Source organism: Mustela nigripes, chromosome 7 (genome assembly GCF_022355385.1).
Source record: "Mustela nigripes isolate SB6536 chromosome 7, MUSNIG.SB6536, whole genome shotgun sequence".
NCBI classification, from domain to species: Eukaryota; Metazoa; Chordata; class Mammalia; order Carnivora; family Mustelidae; genus Mustela; species Mustela nigripes.
In genome coordinates this window covers 38,335,955-38,359,432 of record NC_081563.1, presented here as the reverse complement: position 1 = coordinate 38,359,432, position 23,478 = coordinate 38,335,955, and the positions used below count along the sequence as shown (strand labels likewise).

Here is a 23,478-nt window from a genome sequence, read left to right as displayed (position 1 = left end):
CTCTGGCCTTTGCACAGTCCCGGGACCTGAGGTCAAGTGTTTGCTGCATCCTTACCCAACTGCAGAAGAAAAATGGCTTCAGAGCTCAATGTTCTCCAGTCAGAGGTTTTATAAAAAGTTGGGCCAAAAGTTCTCCAATTTCTTTTTGTGACTTCCAATTCTTTTGCCCCTCCCTGCCTCCCATTACTTGTTTCCCAGCAGATTTTGTTAGTGTCAGTGTCATTGAAATGAAGAGCCAAGCCTATCAATTCTGGACACTGAACCCATTTAAAGACATTTTTACATTGAAAATGGAAGCTCTTCATTCAATCTTGTAGCATTTTGTCATTTTAGAACTTCTAAGCTGTTCTCAGAGCTTCTAAGTTGACTTTTGTGTGTTCCTGTCATAAACTCTATTTTGGAGTTATTTTTGGCTCCTTACATTTCCACTGGGCACTTTCACAACCCACTGCTTATGAGATTTGCTTCTGTTCCCCCAGACTGCTTTGCATTAGCCCCTCCACATCCAGACCAGTGGCTCAGGCTGTATAAAAGGGGCCTTTGCTATGTGAGCTGAGCGGCGTCGGGCAGGCAGGGGCAGCAAGATGGCATCACAGTGGCAGGTCCTCCTGTCCTTGTTGCTGTGGGTCTCAGGTGAGAAGCTGCAAAGTGCCATAATCCTTCTGGAGTAGTGTCATTTTAAACAACTTTTTAAGATATATACTGAGAAACACTGGTTATTTTCAAAATAGACCCAATGATGTACTGCCATGTGGTACCATTAGGAAGCAAGTTTGCAATGACATATTCCAGTGTGACTGGGATAAAGTGTGTCTGTAACACCATTTTTCTGATTGCAGGTGCCCATGGAGACGTCACGATGACTCAGTCTCCAGGCTCACTGGCTGTGTCTCCAGGTCAATGGATCACCATGAACTGCAGAGCCAGTCAGGGTGTTTACAACAATGTAGCATGGTACCAGCAGAAACCTGGGCAGGCTCCCAGGCTCCTCATCTATCATGCATCCAGAAGGGCCACGGGCATCCCAGACCGGTTCAGCGGCAGTGGGTCTGGGACAGACTTCACCCTCACCATCAGCAACCTCCAGGCTGAAGATGTGGGGGACTATTACTGCCAGCAGTATAATAACTATCCACTTACAGTGCTTCAGCCTCGAACACGAACCTGCTCCCTGGGGTCGCAGGTCAGGGAGGCTTTGCTGCACTAGCTGCTTCCTCTTCGGTCAGCCCTGAACATGTCTGTCCCCCTATCTGCCTGAGAAGTCACTTCTCCTGACTTACTCCTTGAAGGGCTTGTAAGGCACAGCAGAAAATGAAGGGATCAGACTTTTCCTGCACCCCTCACACCTTTTTAAAAAAAGATTTTATTTATTCATTTGCCAGAGAGATTGAGAGAGAGAGAGCACAAGCGGGGGAGCAGGAGGCAGAGGGAGAAGCAGGCTCCCTTCTGAGCAAGGAGCCCAATGCCAGACTCCATCAAGATGCTGGGATCATGACTTGAGCTGAAGGCAGCCATTTAACCGACTGAGCCATTCAGGCGTCCCTCCTGCATCCCTTTTTGTGGGAGATTAGTGAAGACAAATGCTGTGAAGATGTTTTAGGGATGTTATTGGGAGTTTTTGTGCCCCAGGATGCTGCGTGTTTCCCAGCGCCCCACAGCAGGAGTGAGGCAGGAGGGTCTGTCTTTAGCCTCTGACAAAGAGCCGCGAACTTCACATCCTGTGTATCAGTTCTGCTTCCTGCTCCTCTTGGACTCTGGGACATTTCTCTTTTATTTCCTCATTCTCTTTTCTTCACTCTCCATCACCTTCCCACTCAGAACCTTCCCAGGATGAAACCTTTGAGCTCTCCTATTCAGAATCTCCCACGTGGAAGGTAGTGTCCCTCTCGCATTTTCCTTCCATGGGCCCTGTTTCCCAGCCTTCCTGGTCAGTGTCCTGCACATTCATTTCTGCTCCGGCTCCTTTCCTACCTCCCTTCTCTCTCTTCTCCATCTCTCCCAGGCGTACTCATTCTCACAAAGGCAATTCTCTCTTTTTTTTTTTTTTAAAGATTTTATCGATCTATTTATTGCTGGGGGTAGTGGCCAAGGGAGATAACGAGACTCTCAGGCAGACACCCTGTTGAATGGGGACCTATGGGTGGGAACTCTTCACTATCTCACCATCAGTGACTTGGAGGCCAAAGGTGCAGCCCATTACTGTTGCCAGCAGGGGGCAGCCACCCACCTACAGTGTTAGAGACAGCAACAAAAACTCCAGCTGTGGGCTGAGCTATGCTCCCTAGGATACCCGGAAAGTCATGGGCTCTTCTTCTGAATCTGGGAGACCTCACTGTGGCCTCTGTGGTGCCTGAGCTTGGCTGACTGTCAAAGATGCTTGGCTTTCAGAGGGAAGAGGAGAAACAGGGTCTGGAGAATGAGTCAGTTCTCAATGGGCTCCGTTTGGGTGGCAGCCTGGGGTGTGAAGGGAAAGGTGCACATGTGATGCCATCCTTTCAGAGCATTACTCTTTTTTTTTGTTTGTTTGTTTAAGATTTTTATGTATTTATCTGTCAGAAAGAGAACAGAAGTAAGCAGAGCATCAGGCGGAGGGAGAAGCAGGGTCCCCGATGAGCAGAGAGCCAGACATGGGACTCTATCCTAGGACCCTGGGATCATAAACTAACTGAAAGTGGACACTTAACTGACTGAAGTACATAGGTGCCCACCCCCCACAAAGGTCAGTATTATAACAAAGTTACTTTCTGCACTGCCCCGTAAGGCATTCTTTACTAATGGGATTGAATTAAAAATGTCTGGATAGGAACCCATAAATAATGCCCTGGACCAGATGTTCACACACCTCACAAAAGCACTGAGAACCTTCCCTCTCCTATGCCCACCTAATTTATACAAAAGGAAGGACTGCAGAGACTTATAAGCCAGGACCTCCTCACTCACACCCTGCTGATTTGTATCTTCCTCTGGAACAAATTATCCAAAAATTTATATGGAACCAGAAAAGACCCCCAATAGCCAAGCAATGTTGAAAAAGAAAACCAAAGCTGGCAGCATCACAATTCCGGACTTCAAGCTCTATTACAAAGCTGTCATCATCAAGACAGTATTGGTACTGGCACAAAAACAGACACATAGACCCACGGAACAGAATAGAGAAACCAGAAATGGACCCTCAACTCTATGGTCAAGTAATCTTCAACAAAGTATGAAAGAATACCCAATGGAAAAAATGTAAATCTCTTCAACGAATGATGTTGGGAAAATTGGACATCTTCATGCAGAAGAATGAAAGTGGACCAGTTTCTTGAACTGTACACTAAAATAGACTGAAAGTGGATGAAAGACCTCAATGTGAGACAGGAATCCATCAAAATCCTACAGGAGAACACAGGCAGTAACCTCTGTGACCTCGACCACAATTACTTTTTGATAGATGTGTCTCCAAAGGCCAGGGAAACAAAGACAAAAAATGAACCATTGGGACTTCATTGGAATTAAAAAGCTTTTTGGTAGAAATAAAGTGGTGGTAGAAATAAAAAAAAAGGGGGGGGGGAACCATGAGAAAACAGTGATAGCCTACATTGCATCATTATTGTGCTAGTCAGTGTCAGACAACCAGCTCTCCAGAAAAATAAAAGCTCAGAAAGAAGAATTATTTACTTACTTACTTACTTATTAATTTATTTAATATTTTTACAGCATAAGGAATTGAGTCAATGATATTGTAATAGTACTGTATGGTGACAGATGTGGCCATAGAATAATGTATGAACTTGTTGAATCACTGTGTTGTATAGATGAAATAGTAGAGCCCTGTGTGTCAACGAGGCTAAAACCAAAAAAGAGGAAACATTTAAAATCTATGATCCAAACATCTTCCATAGGAATCCAAAGAAAAAGAAGTTCTGGTTCAGAGTCGGTGTTCCAGGGGGCTTCTGAATTTACCTCCTCCTATGGACACATGGAACCTACAGCTACACATGGGACAACTCCCACTGTGAGACATTTAAAAACTAGCCAAGGGACTCCTACACATTGGGTTAAAGAGGTGCACAAACCTGGGACACATTCTTGCCATGAACTCCACCTCCAACAGAACCCTATACCATTGGAAGGGAACTTGTAACTCCTGGCTTCTCCCTCAAGAGCAAAGGGTTTGGACCCAACTTCTAGTGTCCAAGCTTGAAAAACTTCCACCTGAGGAACTGGCCCCAAAACAATTTGATCTGGAAGCCAGCAGGGCTGTGTATGGAGACCCTCCAGGACAACAGTAAACAATGAAACAGGGAGCAGACGGAACCACCCACCTCCCAGTCTTAACCTTAAAGAAGCCTATTTTCAGATCTTAAAGGCTGCTGCCTGACAGTTAGGCTTCCAATTCAGAACACATCTATGGACTGACTGCATTCCTCCCTGGAAATCAAGGACGTCTGTGTTTGTGCTCTGCATTCTCTGTCTGCTGAGCTCCAAGTCCCTGGTATCTCCCTGGAAAGAGCTGGTGCACTTCTCTGGTGCCCCAGCCCCCCTTGACCACCTGGCCCTTTGGCCAGCAGGGCTGAAGTTCTCGGACCCACAGGGCTAGAGCAAATAGAGACAAATAAATATTTGAAGAAATAATATTTGTGTGTTAGAACTGGCAAAGTAATACTGGCAATAAACTTGCAAATATTACAATAAGCTTGTGATAAGCTTTCAAACAGATGAACTTACAAGAATAATATTTGTGTATTATAATTTTAAATAATACAATAAATATATATAATGAATGGTAAGACCTTATTAATTTGGTATTTTGACTGAGTATAAGATTTTTCTGGATTGCTTTTTGGGAATTTCATTTATTATGGCATCAAAATTTGTACTTTTTGCAAACTCAATTTCCATAGGTATTTGCAAATAACACTGTCTTCTGGTAAATACAAGACCTGAAATATCTTTCAATAATTTTAATTTTGAAAAGGTTTTTTCTGATGGAAAGAAGATAAAAGCCTGAGTTCGGAATATTTTATTGTCTGTGATGACATTATGATGCCTTCTGATTAATTATTTTGAAATATAAATTTTTATATGTCTAGATATGATGAACCACTTCTAAAAAAAGTCTTAACTCTTCACACAAATTAGTTTTGTGTAAATCTGATTTAATGTTAGATACAAATGTATACAATATCTTGATGTTTCTTCTGACGTTTCTTGCAATGTGTCCATATAAAACATGAAACTGACAGTAGCTCCATAATTTACATACACTTCAAAACTCCTGTTTAATACATTCTATCTCTGTTCCTTCAATTACAACTAATCTTAAAATTGTCTTATTAAAGATTGTTTAATATGAAGCTTCACATAAAATAGTGCTCTTCATCAAATGCAACAATATTTAAATTTAACATTTACTTCTAGGACTGTGGCTACTTAGTTTACATTGCCGTAGCAGTTTTCAAAACCGAGATCCTAAAATCCCTGAAGAGTTCTCATAATTCTTTTATGACATATCAAAATGCTCTGCTCCACACAACACTGTTGCAATCTCATAGATTATGTTCCCTTCCTTGTACCTTCATCCCTGTGACCTGCTCATTCCATAACTGGAAGCAGGTTCCTCCCAATCCCCTTCACACATTCTTCCCCTCCTGCCTGTTCCCTTCCCCTCAGACAACCACCAGTTTGGTCTCCTTATTTACAGGTCTTTCTGCTTTTGTTTTATCTTTGTTTTGCTTTCTGTTTTAGATTCAACATATAAATGAAATCATATGATGTTTGCCTTTCTCTCAACTTACTTCACCTCACATAATACCCTACTAGTCTATCCATACTGTCCAAAATGGCTAGATTTCCTTCTTTTTATGGCTGAGTAAAATTTCATTGTATATATGGACATCGTCTTTACAGGATTAGGAGCTTATATCTGCTATGGATTTCCAAGTCTGTTTGGGAGCTTGAAGAAAAAGGTTTACTAATTGTTCTCAGCCATATTTCCTTTGGGATTAGTGTGTATAGAATGTTAGCAAGAGAACATAGTACAGTTAGTATAACTGGGAAAGAAGAAATTCAGAGAGTGGGAAAATAAGCAATAATAAATTTTGAAGGTTATCAAATATTATCATACTGAAAATATCACAAACTTTATTAGCTCAAAAATGTATGTAATTGTGTTGCCACAAAAAATGCCTCAGGTTTCTGATGTTCAGGCTGAGTAACTGTCCCTGACCCATGCACACAAGCCAGGAGGGTCAGGGTGAGGTTCAGGGCAGCTCTCCCTGGCAGTTCACTGCTAAGCCCTCAGATTGATCACCTCCCTCTGGAGCTGGTTGTGCCCATTGAGACTATTGCTGCCCAGGGATCAGGACTCGGTCCAGAGCACTCAGCTGCATGTTACTGGCTGACTTTCCCAGCACCTGCCTTTGACACAAGCTCAGAGCCTCTGCTGTGCCCATTCCCCACTCAGGCAACAAACATGCCCAGTGGAGACTGCCAAACAGAGAGGTTTGTGTTTGGGGCTGAACCACTGTGGGAGGAAAATGTATACCTTGCCCGCAGTAATAAACTCCCACATCGTCAGCCTCCACCCTGCTGATTCTCAGGGAGAAATCTGTCCCTGACCCACTGCCACTGAACCTGTCAGGGACCCCAGTGAAACCGTTGGAAACCTTATAGATCAGGCCCTGTGGGGAATGGCCTGGCCTCTGCAGGTACCAATACAAATAGGTGTTTCCAGTACTGTGTACGAGGCTCTGACTGGCCCTGCAAGAGATGGAGGCTGACTCTCCGGGGGTGACGGGCAGCAAGTGTGGGGTCTGTGTAATCACAACCTCTGCATTGTTTCTTAAAATAATGAGAGATAAGTATAGGTTGTGGAGAAACATTAAAAACCATTATTATGATTTTAAATTTCATGTATTTTAGGCTAAATCTATTTTGTGATTGGATTCCTACTCTAAATATATCCGAATTCCATGGATAACCCAAGAATTTCAGGGCACAGAATGGCCACAATTCTTTTTTTTTTTTTTTTTTTTCAGCATCTCACTAAAGCACTGTTCTTTGTTCCTAGCTTTCTTTATGGTTTTCACGGATCTCAAAATTAATTACCTCTTGCTGGAGGGTAATTTCACCCCTGGACAGAGGACACATTGGGAGTAACAGCACCCAGACAGCTGACCCTCCCCACCTCAATCTCCCTTCTCTTCCTCCCTCTGCTCTTACCTGTGACCCAGAGCATCATTAGCCCCAGGAGCTGAGAAGGGAACTTCATTTTGAGAAGTTGAACTGATGAGTCCTAGTAAGTAAAACAAGCTCAGAGCTGACCTTTATGTCAGACTTCCAAGGCAAGGTCCTCCCCAGGCAATGATATGCAAATCCCGTGGTGGGTGTGGCAGAGAGGAAACAGCCAAAGGCTGGGCTCAGGTCCCTCTCCTGGGAGAGCAGTTACTTAAAGTGGCTTCTGTCTTTGGAGGAATACTAACACAGACAAATTCCTTTCTGCCTTGGTGGAAAGCAGGATCTCCCTGTGATAATCAGGATCTGCGGCAGGACACAGTGCTCATAGGCCTGCCTTCTGAGAAAGCTCCAGAGACTCTGACGATAAAGACATGCATGTTCAGAATCCATTTCTGGCAGGTGAATGGCCATCCTGCCTGGATTCCTGTCAACTAATCACCAGGAGGAAACAGGTCCCACTTGCACTCCAGCTGATTGATCAACAATCTCCAGATCTCAGGATGAACTGGAGATAGATCAGGAGTCTCTGGAATTTATTGTTTCTAGGTTAATGGTTTTAGACAATTTAGTAATGATTTAATAAAGAATTAATCTCACACTAGGGCTTCGTGAATTATACTCTATTAGAAGATGAATGTGAGAAGAACTTGAGAGGATCAAAAGAATCTCTCACAGGAGGAGAACTCATAGCCCAGCAGAAAAGATTAGGAGAAAAGACAGAATTTTATGCTTCAGGCAGTGAGTGAGAATGTGGTAACCATTTGTTACAACCTGGGTTTATCCTGTACTATTGAGAGAGAGAGAGAGAGGTAGTCAGATAGGAACACACACACACCATATGACATATATGAGACCCTTCACTAAAATAGGGTCATAAACTAATGGTTCTTCATGTGTCAGCTTGACGTTATGTCATATTGAATCATTTGTGAGAATTGTATCGCGTTCAAATTACGTCACAACTTAAGTCACCATTCTGCAAACAAAATCCTAGAGAAACTAAGAATACAGTTTGTACTTCTATCAGATCAAATGCAATTTAATTCTGAAGTCATAATGAACTGAAAAATAACTGAATACATACAGCTTCAGGCTTGATTAACAATAACGCTCAGTCTGAATATCTTCTAGGAAATCCTCTAAGAATTAGATTTTGTGTAAAATCTAAATGAGCTGTTGTGTAATAATGGTATCAAAAGCAAAGCGTGATCTCAGCATGGAGACTTGGGCGTTGAAGACAAACCATGGAAGAAGTAGAAGTAGTAGAGCCCATGTCCCTTGGTTGACCAGCTAGCATTTTATTTGCCCTTTTGTGATTTCTGTGCTAGCCAGTGCAGTCCTGAATCTTACTCTTGAAAATGCCAGCCTTCTGAAGGAATCCTGCTAGTGAATGAATTCAGAAAGATAAGCCAGTGAAAATGAAAAAAAGCATGACAAAAGCAAATGGAACATGCAAGACAGTATTGTAAATAATAAGGTGAGTTTGAAAAACTATTCATGTTAAATTAAGAATTGCATTATCTACCACTGTGTGTCAAGTACACTAAAAAAAGAATTAGAATCCCATTACCCATTATGGTATGTAAAACCTCAACATGTGGATATATGGCCAGAAATGATTCATCTGTCATGTTTATTTACTGTGTATCAGTTGAAAGTTTTTTTTTCCCCCCACAAAGTATTCTTAAAAATGCTTGAATTTCAAACATATTACTATTTCCTACAAAATATGACATGAAAACTTTACAAGTCTCCTTTTCTGTTTGGTTACGTATCTCATACTATCTTACCCTAAAATATCTAGAAAATGCAAAATCTTATAAAGAATTCTTTCTCATTTAAAGGCTTTGATGTTTTCCTTTACTCCCTGTAGACTGAAGGAAGAGCATTCCTAATTCTAACCAGGAGTGTTTGTGTCCTTCCTGTTGACAAACTATGTTGTATCCTGGACAGTAAAATGGACCCCAACGAGCAGGTCAAGGCACACCACACAGAAATCACTGGCATCTGTAAGGAGTGTAAGAAGAGCCTCCATGAGGTCCAGGTGGGGAAAAGGACTCTAGACTCTCTAATCTTAACCATGGTCACCTGAACGAGCAAGGACTTATACAGGTGGGTTTTATTGCAATTTTCCTGTGTGCCAGGGGATGTCTCATTGGAATCCATAAAACTGGAAGCCAGGGTGTAATTGGTGTCCCTTGGCTGGTTCTCTTGCTGCTTTGGTTATGTGAGTCCATTATTCTTGGGTCAGGGTGTGTGGGTGAGGAGTGTGATCCTGTTATACATTCTGTAGAACTTGATCTATAAATTTTCTCAAGCGAAAACACTCAAACTCATAGTGCTTTGGCCAAGTTGATGAACAACTGACCTGTATCCTGACTGAGCCCAAATGAGGTTCTTTCTGAGAAAAGATGAGCTTATCTATGCCTGAGACCTGAGATGAAGCCATCCAGCAGAGGGAGCTTCCCCAACAGGAGGTCTTTTGAGCAGCTTCTTGGGACCTGTGACTGAAATGGGTCCCCTTTTCTAAAGAACTGCAAATTATCACCCTGGAGAGGATGAACTCACAGAGAATAATTTTGGCACCAGGCGGCTCACATATACATATGAATGTGTTGATCTTCTGACTTTAAAAGTTATTTTTCAACCATGTGAAGCAGGTCATTTCTGAGCTTCAATGATCTCAATCCTTCAAAGTCCTGATCTCCATATGTGTATTTTAATTCTTTCCCAATATCACCATTTCTTTTCTTTGTTTTTCCTTGCAATAAATGTATATGTAAATACATTTTATAGAGTGTCTGAGATTCTGCTGAGTCCTGTGGAGAAATGGGAGCAATGTCTTATGTTGACTTTGAAGGTTATTCTTGTATCAGTTGTAATCCTTGGGAAGGACCCCCAGTCACCCCAGTCTAATTGTGGAAAGTGAGACAGAAGTTCCCTCTGACCACAGGCCACCTCATAATCCCTCCATTGTAATGAACTCTTTCCTTTGTGTAGCAGTTTGCATCCCCAACCCCAAAGTGTCTCCTGTGAGGGATGGAACTTCTGTCCTGTGGAGTTCTCATGAACTCCTAGGGCTTTCTTATCAGTTAAAATATATCTCCACTGCTTCAATGTGAGATAGCTTGATTATTTATTTATGTGTTTGCTTTTTCTCTGTGGAAGTTTGATGCACGTGAGAGATGGAGAGGAAAGAAGACTAAAGGGACAGAAAATGTATGATCCTTACTATAATTGTCTGTACTGTACATAAGAGAGGTATGAGTTGGGTGCACATTTGTACAATGTTAATGTATCGTGTCCATGTTCTCTTTATTCATGGGTAAGTCCATGTTTGTGGGTTTTTTATTTGTTTGATTTGTTTGTAGATTCTACATAAAAATGAAGGCATATGGTATTTGTTTTTCTCTGTCTGAATTGTTTTGCTTAGCATTTTACTTTCTAGGTCTATCCATGTTGTTGCAAATAACAAGATACCATTTCCTTGGCTGAGTAGCATTTTAATATATATATGTATATGCCACCTATTCTTTATAGAATTTGGAGCTTATATTTGCTATGAATTTACAACAGTCTATTTGGGTGCTTGACCACCAAACAATTTTACTAATTTTTCTCATGTGTATTTCTTATGGGAAAGCATGTATAGAATGATATCTAGACCTCATTGTAACAGAGCCATTAGTTTAACTGGGAAAGCAGATGTCATAAAGTGGGAAAATAAAAAATAATAAATTCTGAATGATACCATATAGCCTCTTAATGAAAATATTGGAAACATATTTAGCCACAAATGTATGTAATTGTGTTTTCAAATAATTTGTTCAGGTTTCTGACGCTCAGGCTGAGTCACCATCCTTGAGCCATACAGAGGGCATAAGGGTCAGGGTGAGGTTCAGGGCGATTGTCCCTGGCAGCTCACTGCTCAGCCCATAGGTGATCATGTCCCTTCTGCAGCTGGTTATGCCCCGCTGAGACTGTTGCGGCCCAGGGGCTGGGACTCAGTCCAGAGCACTCAGATGCATGTTACTGCCCTGAGTTCCCCAGCACCTGCCTCTGATGCCAGCTCAGAGCCTCTGCTGTACCTGCTCCCTGCTCAGGCAAAACACGTGCCCAGTGGGGACTGCCAAACAGAGAGGTTTGTGTCCGTGCCTGAACCACTGTGGAGGAACATGTGTACCTTGCTCGCAGTAATAAACTCCCACATCGCCATCCTCCACCCTGCTGAGTTTCAGGGTGAAATCTGTCCCTGACCTGCTGCCACTGAACTTGTCTGGGACCCCAGATTTATGGATGGAAACCTCATAGATCAGGAGCTGTGGGGACTGGCCTGGTTTCTGCAGGTACCAATACAAATAGGTGTTTCCATCTCTGTGCAGGAGGCTCTGACTGGCCCTGCAGGAGATGGAGGCCGGCTCTCCAGGGGTGAGGGACAGGGACCGTGGGGTCTGTGTCAGCACAATATCCCTGCTGGATCCTAAAATATTGAGAGATAAGTGCAGGTTAATTTGATACATTATAAGCTATTTTTATGATTTTAAATGTCACTTACATTAGGCTAAATCATATTTTGTGATTGGATTCCTACTCTAAATATATCCGATTTCCATGGATAACCCAAGAACTGCAGAGCACAGAGTAGCCACATTTTTTTTTTTCAGCATCTCACTAAACACTGTTCTTTGTTCCCTTTAATTTCCTCATAATTTTCACAGATCTCAAAATTAAATTCCCCTCATGGATGGCAATCTTACCTCTGGACAGATCATACATAGGAAGCAAGAGCATTCAGCTCACCCTCCCCACCCCAATGTCCCATCTCCTCCCCCTTCTATGCTATTACCTGGGATCCAGAGCATCAGCAGCCCCAGGAGTTGAGAAGGGAACCTCATTTTGGGAAGCTGAACTGATGAGTCCTAGTAAGTAAACACAAGCTCAGAGCTGACCTTTATGACAGACTTCCAAGAGAAGGTCCTCCCCAGGGGACAATATGCAAATCCCAAGATGGGTGTGGCAGAGTGGAAAGAGCCAAAGGCAGGGTGCAGGTCCCTCTACTGGGAGTGCAGTAACTTAAAATGGCTTCTGTGTTTGGAGGAAAACTAACAGAAACAAATGCCTTACTGCCTCTGTGGGAAGCAGGATCTCCCTGTGGTAATCAGGATCTGTGGTAGGACACAGCACTCATAGCCCTGCCTTCTGAGAAAACTCCAGAGACCCTGATGAGACAGGCATGTGTTTCTAGAGACCTCTCTGACAGGTGACAGGCCATCCTGCTTGGATTCCTGTCAGCTAATGCCCAGGAGGAAACAGGTCCCACTTTCACTCTAGCTGATTGGCTGGTGATCTCCAGATCCCAAGATGAACTAAAGTCTCTGGGATCTGCTGTTTCCAGGTTAATTTAGGTTTTAGACAATTTAATAATGATTTAAAGTGAATTAAACTCACCCTGGGACCTTGTGAGTTATCTACTCTATGAGAAGATGAAGTTGAGAAGAACGGGACAGGTAGAGAAGAATCTCAAACTTACAGGAGAAGAACTCCTAGACCTGCAGCAGAGAATAGGAGAGAAGACAAAATTTTATGCTTCAGGCAGTGAATATGAAGTTTGGGGTAACAGTTTGTTACAACCTGGTGTGTATCCTGCCATACTTCTCTCTCTCTTCCCAGAGAGACAGATAGATGGATAGATAGACAGACAAGACAGACAGATGATAGACACATACACACCATATAGTGCATATTAGATAAGGTAAACACACACACACACACACCCCATATCAAACAAAGATATTTCTTAAGTCAACATGTTCTAAGAGGATGAACAGAATAGATAATGTTTCCCATATCACAGAAAACAATGTTTCCCTTTCCCATAGAGAGGCTTCCACATCATGTGAAAGCAGTTTCTGTCAGGGTTCCAGTTCCTTGCTAGTTCTATGTGAGAAGTTGTTGTCTCTCACTTGGCTTTTCTGTTCAGCATCCACAGCTTTGAGTCTGTAGTTCACATTGAGATTCTGTAGGTGAGAATAGCAAGGACTGGGATAAAACTTCTAATAATTTGAGGTCATCTCTATCTATGATGGACATTTTCTGGGGTCTCGGGTGAACCACAGTCACTGTGGAAGAGGGTGTGAGGTTAGAACTTCTTGGGGCATCAGTTTACCAGCCATCCTTCATTAAAGTCGGGACATAACCTGACGATTCTGCCTGTGTCAGCCTGATGTAGGTGTTAGTCAATCATTGGTGAGAATTCTGTCAACCTCAAAGTACCTGATAACTCAAGTCACTGTTGTGCAAAAAAAATCCTGGAGAAAATGAAGGAATAGAAGGTGTAGTTCTGTTAGATCTCAGGTAAATCAAATCCAAGGTCATACTGAATTAAAGAATTACTGAATACATGCAAGTCCAGGCAAGATTACACAACTATTCTCTGTCTGAATATCTTCTAGGAAATCCTCCTAGAGTGCGATTTTGTAACATAGTGGGAAGAATTATTATGTAACAATGGTACTCTAAGTAATCTCTGAACTCTATGGAGGAATTTGGGTGCTGATGACAAGTTGGGATAGGAGTAGGACTAATAGCACATGCCCATATGTTACTAGTTGTCATTTTGTTTACTCTTTCGTGTGTTTTTACCCTTGATCTTTTCTTAGATTGCTAGCCAATGCAATCCTGACATTTATTTTGAACATGCCGGCCCTCCTAATGAATCCTGCTGGTGAATGATTCAGAAAGTTAAACCACTGGAAATGAAAAAAATCAGGGAAAAAAACAGAAAGAAAAATATAAGATAATATTTTAAATATTAAGATGAGTTTGAAAACTATTCATTTCACATGTTAAATTAAGAATCACAATATCTAACACTGTGTGTCAAATATACTAAAGAAAATCAGAATCACATTACCCACTATCCTGTGTGACACCTCAATGTGTGGAAATTTGGCTGAAAATTATTCATCTGTTATGCTTATTTACTGTGTATCAGTTTTGAAACTTTGACTTCAAAATTACTAATATTTCATACAAAACTTAACATGAAAACTTTAAAAGTCTTTTTTTGTGTTTGGTTGTTTATCTCATAATCTCTTGCCCTGAAATACCTAAAAATGCAAAACCTTCTAAAAGTTCTTTCTTGACAGTAAGGGCTTCAAAATTTTCCTCTTCTACCAGTAGACTGAAGAAAGACTGTTCCTAATCCTCAGAGGAGTTCCCTGGACAATAAAAGTGAGTTCATCAATGTTGGTCACTGTATACCACACAGAAATAATCGGCATCTATAAGGGATATAAGAAGAACCTCCATGAGGTCCAGGTGGGGAACAGGACTCTGAGTCTCTAATCTTGACCACCATTACCTCAAACCCACAGGTGGGTTTCGTTGCACTTTTGTTTCTTTGCCAGGGGACGCCCCTTTGGAATCCATAAAACTGGAAGCCAGCGTGTCATTTGTGTCCCTTGGGACAATTCTGTTGCTGCTTTGTTTATATGAGTCCATTATTCTGGGGTCAGAGTGTGTGGCTGGGGAGTGTGATGCTGTTATACGTTCTGTAGGACTTGATCTATACATTTTCTCAAGCCAAATAGCACAAACTTATAATGCTTTGTTTAAGTTGAGAGACAACAAACCTGTGTCCTGACTGAGCCCAAATGGAAGTTCTTTCTGCCACCCAGCAGAGGGAGGGTCTCCAATAGGAGGCCTGTTGGGTAGATTCTTGGGTAGATTCTTGGGAATATTTGCAGTTATTTCAGACCCATTTCAGACCCAAAGGGTCACCTTTTCTAAATAACTGCAAATATTCACCCTCTAGAGGATGAACTCACAGAGAATAATTTTGGCTCCAGGGGGCTCACATATATACGTGAATCTGTTGATCTTCTGACTTTATAAGTTATTTGAAAGCCCTGATACCCATATACATAATCTGAATTCCTTCCCAATATTGTCATTTCTTTTCTTTGCCCTTTTTGGAATATGTAAATAAGTAAATACATTTTCTAGAGCTGAGATTCATGTTAGTGCTGTGAAGAAATGGGAGCAATGTCTTATGTTGGCTGTGAAGGTTATTCCTGTATTGATGCTAATTCTTGGGCAAGGCCCCCAGTCACCACCCTCTAATCAGAGAAAGATAGACAGAAGTTCCCTTTGCCCACAAGCCACCTCATAATCCCTCTACTTAATAAGATTTTAATTCTATGTAGCACTTTGCATCTCCAGCCCCAAAGTGTCTCCTGTGAGGGATGGACATATGTCCTGAGGATGTCTCATGAACTCGTACAGCTTTTTTGTCAGTTAATAAATACTCTTCTACTGCTTTAATTTGAGATGGACTGTTTCTTTGTTTGTGTGTTTGTTTTTTCTCTGTGGAGAGTTTGTTCCCTTGTCTACTCCACCAGAGCACTGCCGTCCCCCACGTGTCCTCCTAACATAGAGCTTTCTCATGGCAGAGAAGACACATTCTGAGCTCAACTCTGAAGCCCCATGTTCCATAAGGAGAGGGAAGTAAGATTTTCTTAGTACATCTAGGCAAAATACATAAGGTGAAACCTTAAGGTCTTTCGTTTGAGACCTGGCCTTCCCTTGAGTCAATGTGCTTGAGAGTAGGAACTAACATAGGTCTAGGAACTGAGTCAGAAGCTGTGACTGAACTAGAGTTTTCCAGTGAAAAAGACAAAATACTCTAAAGGGTCAGCACTTTGAGTCAATTTCTCATAACATGTGCTCAATTATCCACTGCCACATTCTCTCTTTCTGACATCATTCTGTCCCTGTCCATTTTGGAAGATGGAGAAAATGGACAGCTTCTGCCTATGAGGGTTATTCTGACCATGTGGTCTATGCTACTCTCTGATGTCACTGGTCACAGGCATTGTTCCCTGGAAAGCAGGCTCACATTGAGTATAGCATGTGTGACACTGGGTGGGGAATGTTCTTGACATCACCACCTCCAGAAAGAGAATGCATGATTGGCAGAGGGAAGTGGAGCTGGGATACAGTACCACAAAAGTCTAAGCCAGCCCCCTGGGGCATGCAGCCCTGTGGTCGCCCTGCAGAGTTGGACCTGACTGGGGACACATGGGTCAGATTCTTACCCGGGATATCATCGCTTCCTCTCCTGCTGTACCATTGTGCACGTGTGATGCACCTGCCAGAGAACCAGGCCTTTTCATAGTGGTTCCTCCTTTCTCCTCAGATTCCCTCACTTTCACTGTTATTTTTGTTCTTTATGGAATTTATGAAGAGTCTATCACATGATTTTTGTCATCACTTTTGGATTTTGGTTTTTTTATTAGAGGAATTTTTAAGTTTGTGACAGAAAAGAAAAAGGACTTTAGCTTTGTTCAGGAAAGACCTCAAATCTAGGTCTACATCCATCCCATGTGTATGTTTAGGGAGGAGAGTGATATCCCGGCACATTGTGGAGAAGATGTCAGCACTGTCACAGACCCTGGGCACAAGGAACCACCCAGGGTTGAAGAAGTTCCAGTGCACAGAACCCAGATGGCAATCCCTGACCACTTGTGTGGAGGACAACAAGCACTTTCAAGATGAAGTTTCCTCAGGGGGACAGCCTCCTGGTCCTGGGTCTATTCTCAGTGGCTTCATGTCCACACGTCATCCTCCAGAGCAGCTCCCCATGGCTCTACAGGATGGCATGGAGACTACCACTTGAGAAGGACTAGCCCATTGGAAGTGTCATCATCTAATGGAAGTGAAGAAGGGACCTCTGTCTCTGACCAACTGTAGACATGGGGTTCCATGATTCCCTCCTCAGGTGTGATTAGTTTGCTAGAGAAGCTCATATCACTTTGAGATACACCTACTTATGACTCCCAGGTTATGAAAAAATATGGTAAAGGTCCAGAGGAAGAGCTAGATGGAGAGATACAAAGCAGGGACTGGGAAGATCCTGAATGCAGCAGCTTCTGTGTCCATGGTGCTGGAATGTGTCTCTCACCCAGTGTGGATGTGTTCACCAACCTGGGAGCTCTCTGTACCTTGCTCTATTGAGATCTTATGGAGCCTGTGCCAACAAAAGAAGTAGGCTTTGTTTATATTCAAATAATCAGCTTCACACTTCTTCATTCAGGCTTTACACTCTAATTTCTTTGTGATAAGGAATAACAGCAGGAGATTGAAATCTTATATTTTAGCACCTCTTTAAATACATTTCTGGCTTGCAGTATTCTTGTGCCTCTAGGATTTTCCCAGCCTTGCTTCTAGGATGGCTCCAGCCTCATTTGCAGCCACTAGAATGGTTCAGGGAGGGACCATCCTGTCCGTGTCCCAGTCAGCTTGGCCGAGGTTGTCACTGTGCAGGAAACGACTACATGTGTCTTCAAGCATATCCATTCCTCTGGCTAACATGGAAGAAGGAGGAGGAACACGCCTGTGTCTAGACCATGCAGTTTCTGCTCTAAGTGAATCTGCTTTGGTCCTCATCTTGCTGAGCGGCTCTTCATGCATCCCAGCCAGAGTAGACTGGTGAGGTGGGGCAGGTCGGGTCTCAGAGCAAGTTGGGATCTCTGTCTCTACTGTTGTACTTTCTGCTGCTCTGTGCCTTGCCTGAGAAGAGGAAGGTGGAAGGAAATGATTCTCCGAATGTCCTTGCCATGGAAGCTGGGATTGGGAGTCACAGAGGGTCTCATGACGTTAGACATGTGCCTGAGAGAATCATTCTCCAGGAAACTGATCCTTCATCCCAAAGTACCTCCTCTGAACATCCAAATACAAGCACACATTCATGTGGATTAAATTAAGTCCTGTATTTGTGTTGAGTTTTGCATGGCTAATGCAATCTCAGATTGTCCAAATGGAAAATTGAATTTTATTAATGGAGACAGACATAGAGCAAACATTTTTCAAGGATAATTTATTGTCTTGGCAATTACAAATAAATTTTAAGCTGAATGTACATATGAGAGGACATGCATTATTACCTACCAGGGGCCATGTGCCATCCAGACCCAAGGATAATAAAACTTTGTTAAGAGAAACTAAAGGAGACCTGAATAAATGGAGAAATATTACATTTTCATGAATCCAAAGACTCAAGATGTCTATCTCAACACATTGATCCTTAGTTACAATGTACTTCCAATAAAACCCAGTTACTTTTTTTGCACATTGTAAAATGCATGGGGAATTCTGAGCTAAAAAGAAAAAGACAATTCTGAAAAGCAACAACGTTGAGAAAATACCCTATTGACTATTAAGACTTATTTAAATACACATAGGGCTCCTGGGTGGCTCAGTTGGTTAAGCATCTGCCTTTTTGCTCAGGTCCTGGGAAGGAGAATTGGGTCTGGCTCCCTGCTCAGTGGGGAGTCTGCTTCTCCCTCTCTTTCTGCCCCTCCCCCGCCAGCTCATGTTCACTCATTCTCAAATCAATAAATGAATTCTCTTTTTGAAAAGACGTATTTATAGTCACAGTGATTAGGGCACTGTAGTATGCAACAAAGATAGAAGAGAGACCAGGGGAATGAAACATAGTCCAGGAACAGACATATATCTATGGGGACACTTAATTTGTGACACGTGACTCCTAGGACAATTAACAAAGGAATGTTCTTTCTAATGTAGTGGGATGGTTCAAGTGGACCTTCATACTGAAAGAGAAATGAAATCTGATCCCCTACTCTGTATCATGTCCAAGAACCCAATCCAGCTAGATTATAGAACTAAAGTACAGTGATAGAGCTGAGAAAAATAGTAGTAATATATTCATCAATTTGAGGTATGAAATGGCTTTTCAGATAAGACATGAAGGGTACTCTGTATGAAAGATTGGTAATTTGGGCAGCATCAAAATTATCACAGGTTTCAAAACTACCACTCAGATAAAGCACAGAGAGGATAAAGATGTTTGCAAATACCATAATTGAAGCATCCATTCCATTCTAGATCAGTAACTGGTTGTTTCCAGTTTGGAGTTGTCATAAGCAACACTGTCATGACATTCCTTGAGCACATACACTCTCAATTCTGCTGGGTTTATCAGAGTAAGAAAGTACTGAACTGGTATGTCCTTGGGGGGTGGGCATGGAATTGACAGGGAAGGAATCTGAGGGAGATTTGGGGATGCTAGAGACAGTCTCTGTCTTGACCTGTTTATAGTTGTACTAATTATTTTTTAATGAATGTAGTTAAATAATGAGTAGAAATTATGGAGTCAAAATAACAGATTCTTCTGTCTACTTCCTTTAGAACCACTGGCATGTTGAGTAAGAGAACCCGTGATTTCTCATCTCTAGAGGATTATTGTGAGATGAATTGTGGTAGATGAATGAGTCCTTCGTACAATATTTGATACATGGTAAGTCCTCAAGATTTCACTCGATGGCAGCTTACAGTGTAGTTGTTGATGTTTATTAGTTTCATTAGTGGTAGTAGCATGACAGTAGTAGTGCCTGCAGTATTAGTACTAACATTCGTAGTACTAGTATTTGCAATACTAGTATTAGTCATAGCAGTATTAGTAGTATTAGTAGTGTTTGCTTGGATGTGGGTTCCCTTTTTTGCCTACTTCACAGAGTGTTTATCAGAGATAGGATTCAAGGTCCATCCTGTGGATGAATTCCTTTGCAGGCCTGCAAGAGAAATTTCATTTTTAGAATCCTGAGATTTGGGATTTGTGTCACCAGGAAAGGAAGCTTTCGAAGGACAAAGTCCCTTGATTGTTAAGACCTGCAAACCCTTCCCCAAAGCAGCTCTTGCCAGAATGATCAGACCCAGAGCAGAACGTGGCTGCTGGAACCACAGGGAGCACAGCCCACTGCTCCCCTCACCATCACAACCCACCCTGGGGATGGTTTCTGCTCGGGGCTATGGCACAGTGGGAGGAAGGATATAATCCTGCTGGCAGTAATAACTGGCAGCATCCTCAGCCTCTACTGCGCTGATTTTGAGGATGAATTCTCTGTCCAACTGAATCATAGAGAATTGGTGTGGGCCACCAGACTTGAGGTTATCAGCATCACAGATGAGAAGCTGAGAAGCCTGGCCTGGTTTCTACAGATATCAGCTCAAGAAATTGCTTATGGTCTCGTTGGCCCTGCATTTGATGGACACGCCCTCCCTCAGGCACACAGAGAAGAAGGCCAGAGACTGGGTCAGTCTGGCCTGCCGACTGACAGCTAGGTGGGAAGCAAAACACAAAGCCACCATTGTTTACCAGGTCCCACCCCATGTTCCTCCAGGAAGATTCTGGTAGCCCTGGTCCCCTAATCTGAGAGCACCTGGGTTTCTGAGTGGAGGGGAGACCCTGGGTCAGGCATCCACAGGCAGGATCCCTGGGGAGAGCCCACAGTCAGGAGGAGAGCACTCCCACCATCTCGGGATGTCACCCGCACTCCCCTCCTCACCTGGGAGGCCAGACAGTAGAAGGCAGAGGAGTTGGGTCAGGATTCCCATGTTCAATCTGAGGCCCAGCCTGAGGCTCTTTTTTGCCCTGAATGTCTGAGTAGCCTCTTGATGAGGATGCCGAAGAGCAGAAATGGGCTCTGGGGGAAACATGCAAATCAGTGAGGAGTTGGGCAGGTCCCAGGCAGGTGCAGAGCCAGCGCCTCTTGGGGGATCACACAGACACAGGGTTCGTGTCTTGACCCCGGGGAGCTTCTCTGCACTGTTTGTCAGAAAAAGACCATCTCTGTATTTTGTGATGCTTATTTGTCCTCAGAGTCCAAGAGTTTGTGATTAGAACAGGGGGTCTTCCACCTAAGAATGAGGAGAGAAAAGTAGATGACTCTCCATGACCTAAACTTTTCTGAGTACATATTTTTGACTGTGGGTTACCCAGGACATCATGCTCTAGAAAGGCCAGTGAGGCTCCATCTTCATACCTTACCTCAGATCGAGGCCATGAGCCCTGGGGGAAAAGAGGGGAAGAGCTGATGCTTGGGAAGCAAATCCCCCAACCCCATACAGATCCAGAGTTATCCTTAATACCATTCCTTTTTTATTCTCATAAATGACCCTAAGCTTTGGTGAAATGTATCTGACAGAACCTAGGTTTTGACTCCATTCTTAGTCTATGAACTGTTCTTACTTGAAAATAAGAAATGTGTTTAAAAGTGTGTTACATATATTTATTTCATCTGCCTTTGTGATTGAAAGGTTTTATTTGGAACCCCTTACATTATCATTACAATAGTACATCATCTAGGATAACTGGGGCTCCCAGGATCATCACCCTTTTGGTCCAACATAAAATGCCCCAGAGCTGCTTTTCCCAGAAGACATCTACAGGGTTGTCCAGGTGGGAAGTGGGTTATTGTAAATCACCTTCAATCCTGAATACCTTGTGATTTTTTTTTTTTTTTTTAAGCTGTACATTGTAAGCTTGTGGGATTCTTTGGAGTTAGAGGAGTCTGTTTGTCTAATTTTTTCTTAGGTCAAGATCCACAGCACCTCAGATGTCCCCTCTCCCACTGGCAGCTTCTCAGGCCCCACAGTTGCTCCCATACGGTTGCTCAGATGGTGGCTGTCCATGTCCCTGTATCCAGACACAGCCCTGAAGGTGAATTCCCTTCATAGCACACAACCGGCACTGGGGGATGAACCTTTACACTCCGACCTCAGAATATCAGGGAAATCTGTCCTCCCTCTCAGCAGTTCTGGGGCTGAGAGGACCGTGCTCTGTGTTCTGTGGCTGCATTTCACTCATGAGTCAGAGGCTGTATTGTGTTCAACCTTCCCAAGAATTCCCTGCACAAATTCCAGGCTCTGTTAATTATGTCCACATGATTTAAAATCAAGCAAATAGAAAACCACCATTTTATTCATATAAACTACCTAATGTTGAAGTTATTTTTACCTTCTTGCTAATTCTTAATATTCTTGAAATTTATTGTATCTTGTCACCACATTTTTATAATATAAGGGGAAGAAAATATTAAAATGTTATCTACATTTATGCATTTATGTTTATAGGTGACATTGATCTATTTATTCTTTTCCATGTTATCTTTTCATATCTTCATATCAACATTAACTTTTTATAAAAATGTTGAAAGATTATTCTCCATATTATTTAATCTAAAAAAAATAGTTCATGGGATTCAAACATATTTGTGAAGCAAATGTATACCACACAGAACATTTTATTCATACTGTGATGCACTTAAGGAGAAAAAGCTGTACCAAAGAGTAGGTAATACTTCCAGTTGTAAAGTAAATATGTCATGGGGATGTAAGGTACAGCATAGAGAATATAGCCAATGATATTTAATAACTTTGTATGGTGACACATGATGGTTATCGTGGTAAGCATTTCATAAGGTATAGAATTGTTCAATCACTATGTTGTATACTTGAAACTAATATTGTATGTTAACCATAAATAAATAATAAACAAAATAGGTAATAGATTTTTGCTCATTCTGTGGCTGTTTTAGTTCTATAACTTTGTTCTTTTTTTTAATTTTTTAAAAATTTATTTATTTTCAGCATAACAGTATCATTATTTTTTCACCACACCCAGTGCTCTATGCAATCCGTGCCCTCTATAATACCTACCACCTGGTACCCCGGCCTCCCACCGCCCCCACCACTTCAAACCCCTCAGATTGTTTTTCAGAGTCCATAGTCTCTCATGATTCACCTCCCCTTCCAATTTACCCCAACCCCCTTCTCTCTAACTCCCCATGTCCTCCATGCTTTTTGTTATGCTCCACAAATAAGTGAAACCGTATGATAATTGACTCTCTCTGCTTGACTTATTTCACTCAGCATAATCTCTTCCAGTCCCGTCCATGTTGCTACAAAAGTTGGGTATTTCTGATGGAGGCATAATATTCTATAGTGTATATGGACCACATCTTCCTCATCCATTCATCCATTGAAGGGCATCTTGGTTCTTTTCACAGTTTGGTGACTGTGGACATTGCTGCTATAAACATTGGGGTGCAGATGGCCCTTCTTTTCACTACATCTGTATCATTTGGGTTAATACCCAGGAGTGCAATGGCAGGGTCATAGGGAAGTTCTATTTTTAATTTCTTGAGGAATCTCCACACTGTTCTCCAAAGAGGCTGCACCAACTTGCATTCCCACCAATAGTGTAAGAGGGTTCCCCTTTCTCCACATCCTCTCCAACACATGTTGTTTCCTGTGTTGCTCATTTTTGCCATTCTAACTGGTGTAAGGTGATATCTCAATGTAGTTTTAATTTGAATCTCCCTGATGGCTAGTGATGATGAACATTTTTTTTCATGTGTCTGATAGCCATTTGTATGTCTTTATTGGAGAAGT

The 23,478-nt window shown here is 42.2% G+C and overlaps 1 gene segment (V, D, J or C); it reads left to right on the top strand.

Moving 5' to 3' along the window:
* Positions 1-569: 569 nt before the first annotated feature.
* Positions 570-23,478, top strand: part of LOC132022326 (immunoglobulin kappa variable 3-11-like) — a 32,582-nt gene continuing 9,673 nt past the window's right edge. Inside the window, 1 exon segment of the V gene segment in view lies at positions 570-633. Coding sequence covers positions 585-633 — 49 coding nt within the window.